The 11,638-nt window shown below is 48.6% G+C and overlaps 1 protein-coding gene across 1 annotated transcript in view; it reads right to left on the reverse strand.

Moving 5' to 3' along the window:
* The window catches only part of OIT3 (oncoprotein induced transcript 3), a 35,230-nt gene extending 23,592 nt beyond the window's left edge, over positions 1-11,638 (reverse strand). The window contains exons 1-5 of the mRNA XM_064145571.1: positions 11,635-11,638; positions 10,392-10,453; positions 9,145-9,607; positions 8,233-8,343; positions 2,790-2,912 (exon numbers count right to left, since the gene is read on the reverse strand). Coding sequence (XP_064001641.1) covers positions 2,790-2,912; positions 8,233-8,343; positions 9,145-9,607; positions 10,392-10,453; positions 11,635-11,638 — 763 coding nt within the window. The remainder of the gene's footprint in view (positions 1-2,789; positions 2,913-8,232; positions 8,344-9,144; positions 9,608-10,391; positions 10,454-11,634) is intronic.

Below are 11,638 nucleotides of genomic sequence, written 5' to 3' on the forward strand. Positions count from 1 at the left end.
TCAGGTGTAGTATCACAGGGACAGAACAACACAAGGTCATAATGTAAGGTTGCTTCTCTTCTCCATTTTTCCCCATTGAAAACTGCAGGAGACCTAAGTGAGGAATTTCATATCCTTTCCTACAACTTGTCTGTTCAGGTTAAGGAATTCTCTGAGGGTCTGAGTTTTTTGTGTAAAACATATTCCTAGCTCCTACAGCTGCAGAAGAGGGCATGAAAGGTCATCCAATTACAGTCTGAAGATTTCAGAACCTAAGGCAACTGAGACTATTTCCATTTGCTGCTGTTATAAAGAAAGTAACAAGAGTATCATGGTTTCTTTTTCTCAAAAATAACCTTCACTGCTTGATATTTTTTTAACCCTTTGGGATGACTCTGGCTAGATGATATCAATAAGGCAATAGTACACACAACATAAATAAATCCTACATAAAAGTATTTCTCCCTAAGCCTGCCATAGGAAATTACTGTGTGGTTTTCACTGAGGTGCAAGGGAAAAAATGAAAATCCCATATTCAATTCTAAACAATGCAGGGAAAACAACAACCTGAATCCTCCCCATGTGTTAAATTAAAGGGTAAAGCCCTATAATGGAGATTGTGAGAGATTCTCAATCTTATTCAGTCTCAGCAGCTCATGTAATCAAGCTAAATCTCTGGCATTTGTTCTCTTACAGCAACAGCTGTAAGGTGGCTCATGAAGCAAATCACACACTCTAACAGCTCCCAAAGCTGAGGGCACATCTTTGGACATAAAACTCACTAACAAGACTGTAAAAATCCCCAGCAGCAGTGCTAAGCTAGTGAAAAGGACCATCTTTCGTACAGAAGGGGGAGATTTAAGTGATATATCAAAGGCCCTTAGATCAAGGAACAGCAGAAGGAAACAAGTTTCCATGCACAGACTATTCCAGCCCTGTCAGAAGAGCACAGTGCTTAGGAATAAAAACTGCCACACAGCACAGCTGGCCTACGTGACATCCCACCAACTCCATGCTGGATGTGGACTACTTTTGGTCCTACACAGATCAAGAAGTACTTCAGGAGCACTCAGCACAGCAGCTTTCCCCAAGGAAGTGTCACTGTCTAGATGGGCAATGTTTTATTCACAGAGCTCTGAGACGAGGCTTTCCCAGACAGGAGATGAAATGTGCTTTGGCATCAGGAGGGGGGAATCAGGGACAAAAACTGTCAGTGAACCATAAAGAAGGGTGGAGTCCAGCCCAAAACTACAATGGCACTCCCTCTGTCTCTCTGCACCATGGATGTCTGCCACACAGCAGCCAAAGTCTGTAGGCAGGCTGCAGATGTATTTAGTTCTGGCAATCAGGTGAGGCACATCTGTAGCTATTCTTTTTGTCTGAGGCCCCCCAGCATCTGTAAACACCCAACACAGCAGCTTGTTCTGTGAGGGGATACAATGCACTTCAGAGCTGACCACAGAAAACATCTGGCACCAGTTAGCTTTTGCTGGGTTTTGTATTTCTGCTCCAGTAATGTTGTCCATTGTTAGTGACAACAGATCAAACCTACGATTTGGACTCTAAGCCCCTTCTAAACCGCCACTCTAAATTCATCAAGGGTTTTCAACCTGGCTGTGCCACCACTGGGAAGGAACTGCAGCAGCTTCACACAGCAGAGCCCACATCCAACCACTGACAAAAAACTAACAGTCACAAAGAAGCCCTAATCTCAAATCTAGATTCTTTTTACAGACTCCTCAAGCTCTATCCTAGGAGGCTAAGTGATCCCCACGCTCTAATCTAATGACATTACTCCATACCTAACGCTAGCTGTCAAAAAGCATCAATGCTAAACCTGCCTCCACGCAACTCTAAACAAACCTCCAGAGCCAAATCCTAGCATCTCCAGCAGTAACTGGTTTTGTTTGGATAAGCAGTCTTCCAGATCCTCTCTCTCCATGGAGATCCTAACAGAAATTAAGAAGGTAGGGAGAAGCACAAGGAGAGTCCTCTAAGCTTGATTAGAAGGATATTTCAGTAACAACACCCTGGTAAGCACACAAGTGATATGAGTGACATTTAATCCCAGCTGCAAGGAGCCATGACAGCTGTCAAGGAAGGGGAACAATTTATATCAGCACAGGGCAAAGGGACCTGGGGGTCCTGGAGGACAGAAGGATGACCGTGAACCAACAATGTGCGCTTGTGCCCAAGAAGGCCCATGGTATCCTGGGATGAATTAGCAGAGGTGTGGTTAGTAGGTCGAGAGAGGTTCTCCTCCTTCTCTATTCTGCCCTAGAATGTTGTGTCCAGCTCTAGGCTCCTCCATTCAAGGACCTCAAGGAACTCCTTTGAAAGAGTCCCAATGCAGAGCCACAAAGATGGTGAAGGCAGTGGAACACCTTCCTTGTGAGAAAAAGGCTGAGGGAGCTGGGGCACTTTAGCTGGGAGAAGACTGAAGGGTGACCTCATTCATGCTTATAAAGATGTGAAGGGCAGTGTTGGGAGGACAGAAGCAGGCTCTGATCAGTGACATACCATGACAGGACAAAGAACAAGGGGTACAAGCTGGAGCAGAGGAGGTTCCAGCTGAACACAAGGAATAACTTTTTCACTGTGAGAGTAGCAGAAACGAGGAACAGGCTGCTCAGGGAGATTGTAGAGTTTCCTCTGGAGACACTCAAATTCTACCTGGATGCATTCCTGTGTGACTTGTCCTAGGTGATCCTGCTTTGGGAGAGGAGTTGGGCTCTATCTTTTGAGGTCCCTTCCAGCCCCTAACATTCTTTGATACCGTTTCCAGCAATCTGGGAGAGCTGAAGTCTCACCTTCACAGGTCTTCCCATCGCTTCCCAGCGTGCGTCCAATCCCACACTCGCAGCGGTAGGAGTTCTTCAGGTTAACACAAAACTCACTGCAGCCTCCATTGTTCTCCTCGCATTCATTCTGATCTGCAAGAAACCCGACACTGTCAGAATGTGGTCCCTGGCAATCACACACCTGGCAGAAAGGGGCTGCTGCATGGGAGCTCAGGTCAGACCACGGAGTGGCTTTCCTGGCCTCCTGATCCGGATCAGCACAACAAAGAGGAGCAATCCCACTAAACGCTGCACACCACAGCAGCAGAATGTCCTGCTGTGCTGTGTCTACCTCAAGGGCAGAGCAAACCTGAGAAGACAAGACAGCACGTGTGCAGCAGCCATTCTGCAGCGGAGATGGACAGTCCCACTGGGAAACTTCCAAACTGGTTCTGCAAGCTGAGGAATTCATGTTCGTATTAATATTAGGAAGAAATTCTTTATGGTGAGACACTGGAACAGGTTGCCCAGGGAGGTTATGGATGCACCCTCCCTGGAGGTGTTCAAGGACAGGATGGATGAGGTCTTGATATGGCAACCTGGTTTAGCTGAATGCCCTACCCATGGCTGGGGAGTTGGAACTAGATGATCTTTAAGGTCCCTTCCAATCATTCTATGACTTTATATTTTCTTTCATCTTCTCACCCTAACCTATTCTCTGATCACTGAGACATTAAAATAGAATTAACATGACTTCACTGCATGATAAAAGCAGGTGGATACCAGAATTTGTCAAAAATAAACCCTATTTTTATGCTACCTGTTGCAAATCTAGAAGTGAGTGGATTAAGATTGGATGTTAGGAAGAACAGGTTGCCCAGGGAGATGGTGGAAGCCCCATCCCTGGAGGTCTTTAAGGACAGGTTGGATGGGGCTCTGAGCAATCTGATCTACTGTGAGGTGTCCCTGTCCATGGCAGGGGGGTTGGAACTAGATAATCCTTGAGGTCCCTTCCAGCCCTGACAACTCTGTGATTCTAATTTAAAAAAATTCACCCATTACTGAAAAACAATCAAACAACAAACAACCCAGCAAACACTTGCAAGGGAAAGAGCTGTAAGCACACAAACAGAGCTGAAAGCAAAGCAAAATATTCCACTGAACCCCATGAAGCTTTCCCATGAAAAGTCATGCCATAACAAATGCCATGATTCCATTTTTGCCCCAGCTCTGGCTGTTCCCTGCACTGGGCAGCTCAGAGGTCCTTGCAGAGCTCACCATGGTGAGACCAACCTTAGGTGCTGGTGCCACACAGACCATCACAACCATGAGTCACTGAGACACTCTGTACTGAAGATGAGATGAAGAGCTTGGTTCTGAGCTACTCCCTCCAGGGACTCAGCTCCTCACCACTCCACAACTGCCCTTCCTGCTCTGCCCCTCTGCAGCTTTCCATGGAGCTGTGGCTTATACATTCCCAGCTCAGATGTAACAGAAGTGCCTGAGCTGGCATCCCACACTTTCTGGAGCTGACTCTGGATAAAGGTTGTAGAAAAAACCTTGTAAGAGGCCTAGACTTAGTTTTTGTAACCTAAAGCCTACCAAGAGAGCCTGTGTCACGTTTCTGTGCTGGCTGTGATCAGCCCTCCAGGATGCTGAGAGCATCTAATGAGGAAAAAGCACATCAGATGTTTTTTAATCTCTTGGTAAAGTTCTGGAAACTCCTCCTAATTTTCTCTTACAGAGACTAAAGTTTCTCTAAGTCTGTCTGCCTTTTTTTCCTTTCATTTGCTGAGATTCTCATTCTTCAACCTGATTTAATCTCTGTGTGCAAAAAGTGAATCCAGTTGAGAGCAAGGGACAGTCATTGCTATTGCTGAGCCAGAAAACTAATGGTTTCTTTTAGGCTGGCCAGATGGCTGAGGTTATCAATCACAGCTCACAGGAGATCTCACCAAAACAGTTTAGAACTTACCATTTAATAGATGCCAGAAGCTTGTAGCCCAGAAAAAAAACAAATCTCAAGACAAGTCTCTCAGGTATGAGTAGTCCCACATGTATACAGTACCTGCAGCTCTCAGCTGGTGGAGGTGTCTCCTTCCACAAGCAATGTGAGCTGAGTGTTTTTAGCCTAAGAAATGGCTGGTGCCTGCTTTGGGAGGTGGGAAGCACATCCAGCAGATGTACATAGACACTTGCCTTTGCACACAGTGGCAGGCTCCATGCTTTCCCTCCTAACCAAAACTAGAGCTGCTTAAATAAAAAGGGTGAATAGGGAACAGGCTCCTGGCAAGGGTGCAGAAATGCTGTAAGAAGGTCCTAGAGGTTGAGTTGGTCAAGGGCTGTACCCAGGAACTCCAAGTCCTCCAATGTACAGCAGATACATCCCCGCTCTTCCACACCAGTGATAACCAGCAATTCTGGAACACAGGCCCATTTTGTTGAGACTGGACTGGGAGAGTGCCAAACTGAGTTTAACCATGGCTTAGTACAACAGAGTTCCAAGGAATTCAGGAGGGCACAGGCAACTCATCAAATTGGTGAATCCATTACAGAAAGTCTGACACCTAATCTAACCTCTAAGTAAGTTTGCAAATGACTTAGGATCAGCAGTTCTGCTCCAAGATTCAAAGTTTTAAATGTACTGAAGGGAGTGAGCCTAGCATAGGGAGGATCACAGGCAGAGCTGCTTAGTATTACTGCAGCATCTTCAGCCTCCCTCCTGGAGTGGGCAGGCAATGGAGTAATTCTCCACACAGGAAAGGTGCAGGCAAGGCTAACCCGTTTGGTTTCTGTGGAAGGCTGGCACGGTTGCTCTCAGAGATGTGATTGCACTATTACTCAGCACAGCAGAAAGTCATTAGAACAGTGAGGGTGCAGGCAGGCAAGGTGATGTGCTTATTACAGCTGAGCTGTTGTGCCATCTGGAAGAAGGCACAAGGAAGAGAAGCAGCAGAGCAGAAACTCCGTCTGGCCTGGCCACGGGGGGATGAAAGCAACTGCGGCGCACACAGACTGGCTCAGGGCTCCTGCATGCCTCCCTGCTGCAGGAAATCCTACCCTGCCACGCATTTACTGACTGCTGGTGATTGAGGAGGGTGCTCCTGTGACTGCAAGTCTTGCACACAAGCAGCCAATAAATGCTTTTAATTAGCTGGAGGAAGCGAAGTCAGCCACAAGGCTGCAGAGATGTGGAGCAGCTTAAGCAAAACCTTTTTGCAAAAGCAGTGTGAGTGAGCAGAAACCTGCAGCAGGGCCAGGCTGCTCTCCCCACAGACTGCAATGCCTGTGGCACCTACTCTGATGCTCACAGACATGAGAAGTGCAAAGGAAGAAACCACCCATGCCTGCCTTCTCAGCTGTAGTCTGGATGGAAGAGATTAATCTGCTATACACAGCCTCCTGAACCAACTCTGCTCTCAACTTTACCAAATCAAGCCACAAAGATGGAATCTCACTTTCTCTGAACACTAGCACTTCTTCCTCCCACTGCCTCGCCTCTTCCTATCCATGGGTGTGACTCTGCAGCTCCCCAGTAGCTGCCCTTTTCCAGTCCTTTGCCTTGCCCTGCAGATCTTAAGACCTTTACACCCAAGTGCTTTCCTCCCAGCACCACATGCACAACCTCAACCATTCTCTCCTCAAGAGGCTCATGGGGATTTCTTCACAGATCTCTGAAGCCCACGTCCCACACTCTGCTCTCCACTTACAGCTCTCCCCACCCTCCCTGCTTGTGCTAGTCTCTGCAAGTGCAGCCACCTGAATACCACCTTGTCACCACTGGCACTCTCCTCAAGCCCCAGGCCCAGGTCACAGTATCACAGTATCACAGTATCACCAAGGTTGGAAGAGACCTCACAGATCATCAAGTCCAACCCTTCACCACAGTGCCCAAGGCTAGACCATGGCACCAAGTGCCACATCCAACCTTGCCTTGAACTGCCCCAGGGACGGCGACTCCACCACCTCCCTGGGCAGCCCATTCCAGTGTCCAATGACTCTCTCAGTGAAGAACTTTCTCCTCACCTCGAGCCGAAATTTCCCCTGGCGCAGCCTGAGGCTGTGTCCTCTTGTTCTGGAGCTGGCCACCTGAGAGAAGAGAGCAACCTCCCCCTGGCCACAACCACCCCTCAGGTAGTTGTAGACAGCAATAAGGTCACCCCTGAGCCTCCTCTTCTCCAGGCTAAACAACCCCAGCTCCCTCAGCCTCTCCTCATAGGGCTGTGCTCGAGGCCTCTCACCAGCCTCGTCGCCTTTCTCTGGACACGCTCAAGCATCTCAATGTCCCTCCTAAACTGGGGGGCCCAGAACTGAACACAGGACTCAAGGTGTGGTCTAACCAGTGCAGAGTACAGGGGCAGAATGACCTCCCTGCTCCTGCTGACCACACCATTCCTGATGCAGGCCAGGATGCCACTGGCTCTCTTGGCCACCTGGGCACACTGCTGGCTCATGTTCAGGCGGGTATCAATCAGCACCCCCAGATCCCTCTCTGTCTGGCTGCTCTCCAGCCACTCCGACCCCAGCCTGTATCTCTGCATGGGGTTGTTGTGGCCAAAGTGCAGCACCCTGCACTTGGAGCTATTGAATGCCATCCCATTGGCCTCTGCCCATCTGTCCAGGCGGTCAAGGTCCCGCTGCAGAGCCCTTCTGCCCTCCAACTCAGTCACATCTGCCCCCAGCTTAGTGTCATCTGCAAACTTGCTGATGACTGACTCGATGCCCTCATCCAGATCATCTATGAAGATGTTAAAGAGGATGGGGCCCAGCACAGATCCCTGAGGGACACCACTAGTGACTGGCTGCCAGCTGGATGTGGCACCATTCACCACCACTCTCTGGGTCCGGCCCTCCAGCCAGTTCCTAACCCAGCACAGAGTGTTACCATCCAAGCCACGGGCTGACAGCTTAGCCAGCAGTTTGCTGTGGGGGACAGTGTCAAAGGCCTTGCTGAAGTCCAGATAGACCACATCCACAGGCCTCCCCACATCCACCAAGCGGGTCAGGGTTCCACAAAGGCAAGTATGGTGAAGCTTCATGTGCAGCCCTGTGCCAGCCAGCAAAACTTTCCTTGGAGGAAAGAGACACTCACCAGAGCAAGTGAGAGGAAATCTCTACTGACAGACTGCATAGCCCTTCCTGAATACCAATGAGTGGAGCGTGATCTTGCATAGAGACTCTGCTGCTGCTGCCTTCAGCAGCTGGACCATGCAAACAGCAGATCTGGCCTTTGTGCATGCACAGCTCCAGGGGCACCAGGATGTATTCAGCCAAGGATGTCATGTGTCACCCCATGGAGAAAGACTGAAACCATTTACAGACTCAAAGACCTGTCCTAGGCAGCAAGGAGGAAAACTCTCAGAATGATTGTCTGCATGTGTACTGCTCTGTAAGTCAATGGATCAAGAGACGAGCAATGAAACAAAGAGGAGAGAAGGCACCAGTAACTGACATGAGTTATTTCTACCCTTACCAAGACATGTTTGCCCATCAGGTCCTAGTGTTGTCCCAGGGGAGCACGTGCAGTCACTAGAGTCCAGGCAGGAGCCCTGGCAATCCACCACATCACAGATGTCATAAAAATCTAGGGCATAACAAGAATGTTGTCAGCACAAACCTCTGAGTATGCAACAAGAATACTGCTTGTACCATCAGCTTCATGCTATGTCTAGCCCATCAATTACAGACCTAGCCCATGGTATAGAAGCTGAGGAGAAACAGTGTACTTTAATTACTGCAAGGCAGAGATGCAAATCTGGGCTTTGGTAGCACGCCAAGATAAACCACAGGGCCCACAGGGAGGATTAAATCACTGCAGCCAGGTCAGCCATGGAAGACTTTTGCTAGAACAAAAACTTGAATTCAGGGAGGTGAAACTGTCTAATTGATTTCATAATGACAGGCTACCATCTGCCTCTGTTGGGTGGAGGTCAGAAGAATGGGGCTGGGCTCTTCTCAGAGGCAGCCAGTAGTAAGACGAGGGGCAATGGGTACAAACTAGAACACAGGAGGTTTCACTTAATTTGGGAGAAACTTCTTTGCTGTGAGGGTGCTGGAGCCCCGGAGCAGGCTGCCCAGAGAGCTCATGAAAGTGTCCCCTTCTCTGGATACTTTCAAAACCCACCTGGACATTGCAATCCTGGGCAACCTGCTGTGGGTGACCCTGCTTTAAGCAAGGAGACTGGATTAGATGACTTCCAGAGGTCCCTCCCAAACCCTACCATCCCATGATTCTACGATCTGCACTTCATCACCCAACAGGCTTCTGGGTGAAGAAGTCAGAAATCAAGCAGCACTTCTCTTAGGTATATGGAAGCTCACTGCCCCTCCTGCCCAACAAAGAAGACGTAGGTATGTCAGAGAAGCCACCTCAGGAGGTACTTACGCCCACAGTAGGCATGGAAGCACACACTGGGCTTGGTGAGGTGATACACGTAGTACCCGCCTGGACATGCCTTGACTTCAATGGTGGTGTTCCAGAGGCAGCAATTGCCATTGAAGCTGGCGCAGGCCTGGCGCGGGACGACGCCATCCACCTCTCTCGGGTGGCTGCCGTTCAGCCAGATGGGAGCGTGGGTGCCACAGTGGTTCTCTGGGATGCAGAAGGTGGGCATGGCATCACCAGCCATGCCAGTGAAACGATACCACTCCCCTTCGATCTGGCTGTCGCACGTCGGCTGCCCGTGGGAACCGTTGATCTGATGGTCTGTGTTCCGCCAGGGCTCGTTCAGGCTGATGTAGGCTGAGCAGGGGTCCAGGGCTGAGACATGTAGCAAGAGATGAGAGAGAACATCTAGTAGACACCAAACTAAGCTGTTGACTGATAATTGCAAGGAATGAAAAATTATCTATTTTTCTACTCCTGACTTAACAGAATCATAGTGATGGATGGAGATCCCTAGGGAGAAACGGTGGGACCAGCTAAGTGATTGCCTCATGGAAGATTCTGACAGCTCACCTTACATGTCTTGGAAGAAGCAGTAAATTAGCAGAGCTCCAGAGCTCTTAAAACATTATGCAACAGCCTGACTTGCTGTTCAGCTGCTGTAGGGTATGACAGGGGGTGAGGGAAGAGGAACACTGGAGGTCTAAGCAGCGATTTTGCCAGAGGAAATGCATCCCAGGAGCATGGGATCCAGTCTACCACATCCACTCTTTGTTCAAGCACTAAGTGAGCATCTGCAAGACCCTCCTGAAGGCCCAGACAACTCTCCCACATAGAATGGTTTGGGTTCAAGGGGACCTCAAAGGTCATCTAGTTCAAATCTCTCTGCCATAAGCAGGGACAACTCCTACTAGGCCAGGCTGCTCAAGGCCCTGTCTGATCTACTTTTGAGCACTTCCAAGCTTGTACCTCCCACAACTTCCCTGAGCAAGCTGCTTCACCACTGTCCTCCTAATGTCCTCATCTAAATCCAGCTTCTTCCAGTTTGAAGTCATTACCCCTGGCCCTGTCACTCCATGCTTTTGTTAGAAGTTCCTCTCAGGCTCTCCTATAGCCCCCTGAAAGTATGGAAAGGTTGCTTTCAGATCTCCCTGTAGCCTTCTCTTCTCTAGGCTGAACAATTCTCAGCCTGCCTTCACAGGAGAGGTGTTCCAATCCTTCAACAGCTCCTACTCATTTCAGGGTACAGTTTTATTCAGGTAAGTATCAGAACTGCTCTCCTTGGTGACAGTGAGGCCCAGGAGGCTGCCTTTAACCAGGAATGCATGCTCAGAAAGGCAAGGAGGGAGATGGAGATCCAGCTCCATTTCCCTGAAGTTTTGTAGCAATGTGTATTTATTGCAAGGTGAGCTGGAAGAGCTGGGGGATCTCAGATCTGTGAACTCTCAAACTCTGCAGCAGGACAAGAGTGATTAGTTGTATCCCCCTGCGTTTAAAGATCTACTTTGGTGTGCCCTGCTCTCCTTCAGAGACTCTGTTCCTCACCTCCCTCTCTGCCAAATGCTAACTACCTCTATGACTCACAGTACCTGTTACGGGTTTGTGTGATGTACCTGCCTTCCTGCATCTCAGCTTCATCCCTGGAGAGTTTTAAAAGACTAATAGATGTGGTGCTGCATCTTCTAGACCAGCAGCCTGGTCTAGTAGAAGGTGTCCCTGCCCATGGCAGGAGAGGTTGAACTTGATAATCTTAAAGGTCTTTTCCAACCCAAACGATTCTGTGATTCTATTTAGATTTTAAGAAAGAAAAATAGAGAGCAAGAACATCTGAATCAGGCCTTTCTAGGGACCAAAATGTTTAGCTCTCAACAAAGTAATGTTTCATGCAAGCCCACAGACCATCCTGATTGCCACAGACCAGATGTTTGCAAATGGAATGTTTGTGGGGGCAAGATATAAAGATGTGGACTTCCTAGTATGTGCATGGCTGTCCATGGGATTATAGAATGGTTTAATCTGGGAGCAATCTCAAAGATCATCTAACTCCAACCTCCCTTTCCTTGGGCAGGGACACCTTCTATTAGAGCAGGCTGCTCAAGGCCCTATCCAACCTGGCTTTGAACACTTCCAGGCTTGGAACCTCCACAACTGCTCTGGGTAACCTGGTCCAGTGCCTCACCACCCTCATAGGGAAGAACTGCTTCCTAATGTCTAACCCAAATCTAATTTCTTCCAGTTTGAAGCCATCAGCTCTTATCCTGTCACTACATGCCCTTCATACAGTGCTCAAAGAGCGTGTCCCTTTTCATAGACCTTTCTGAAGCTTCTGCAAACAATTTAAAACATAAGAATACCACAGGGAGAAAAAAAATACCAGGAACTGAAGTTTTCATTACATTTTGTCTTCTAATTAACCCTGATTTGGCAGCTTCCTCACTAGAAGTCCAGAGGTTTCATTTTCACATACATATGTGATTAAACACTACTTACCCAT

This window comes from Pogoniulus pusillus, chromosome 6, assembly GCF_015220805.1.
Source record: "Pogoniulus pusillus isolate bPogPus1 chromosome 6, bPogPus1.pri, whole genome shotgun sequence".
Lineage (NCBI taxonomy): Eukaryota > Metazoa > Chordata > Aves > Piciformes > Lybiidae > Pogoniulus > Pogoniulus pusillus.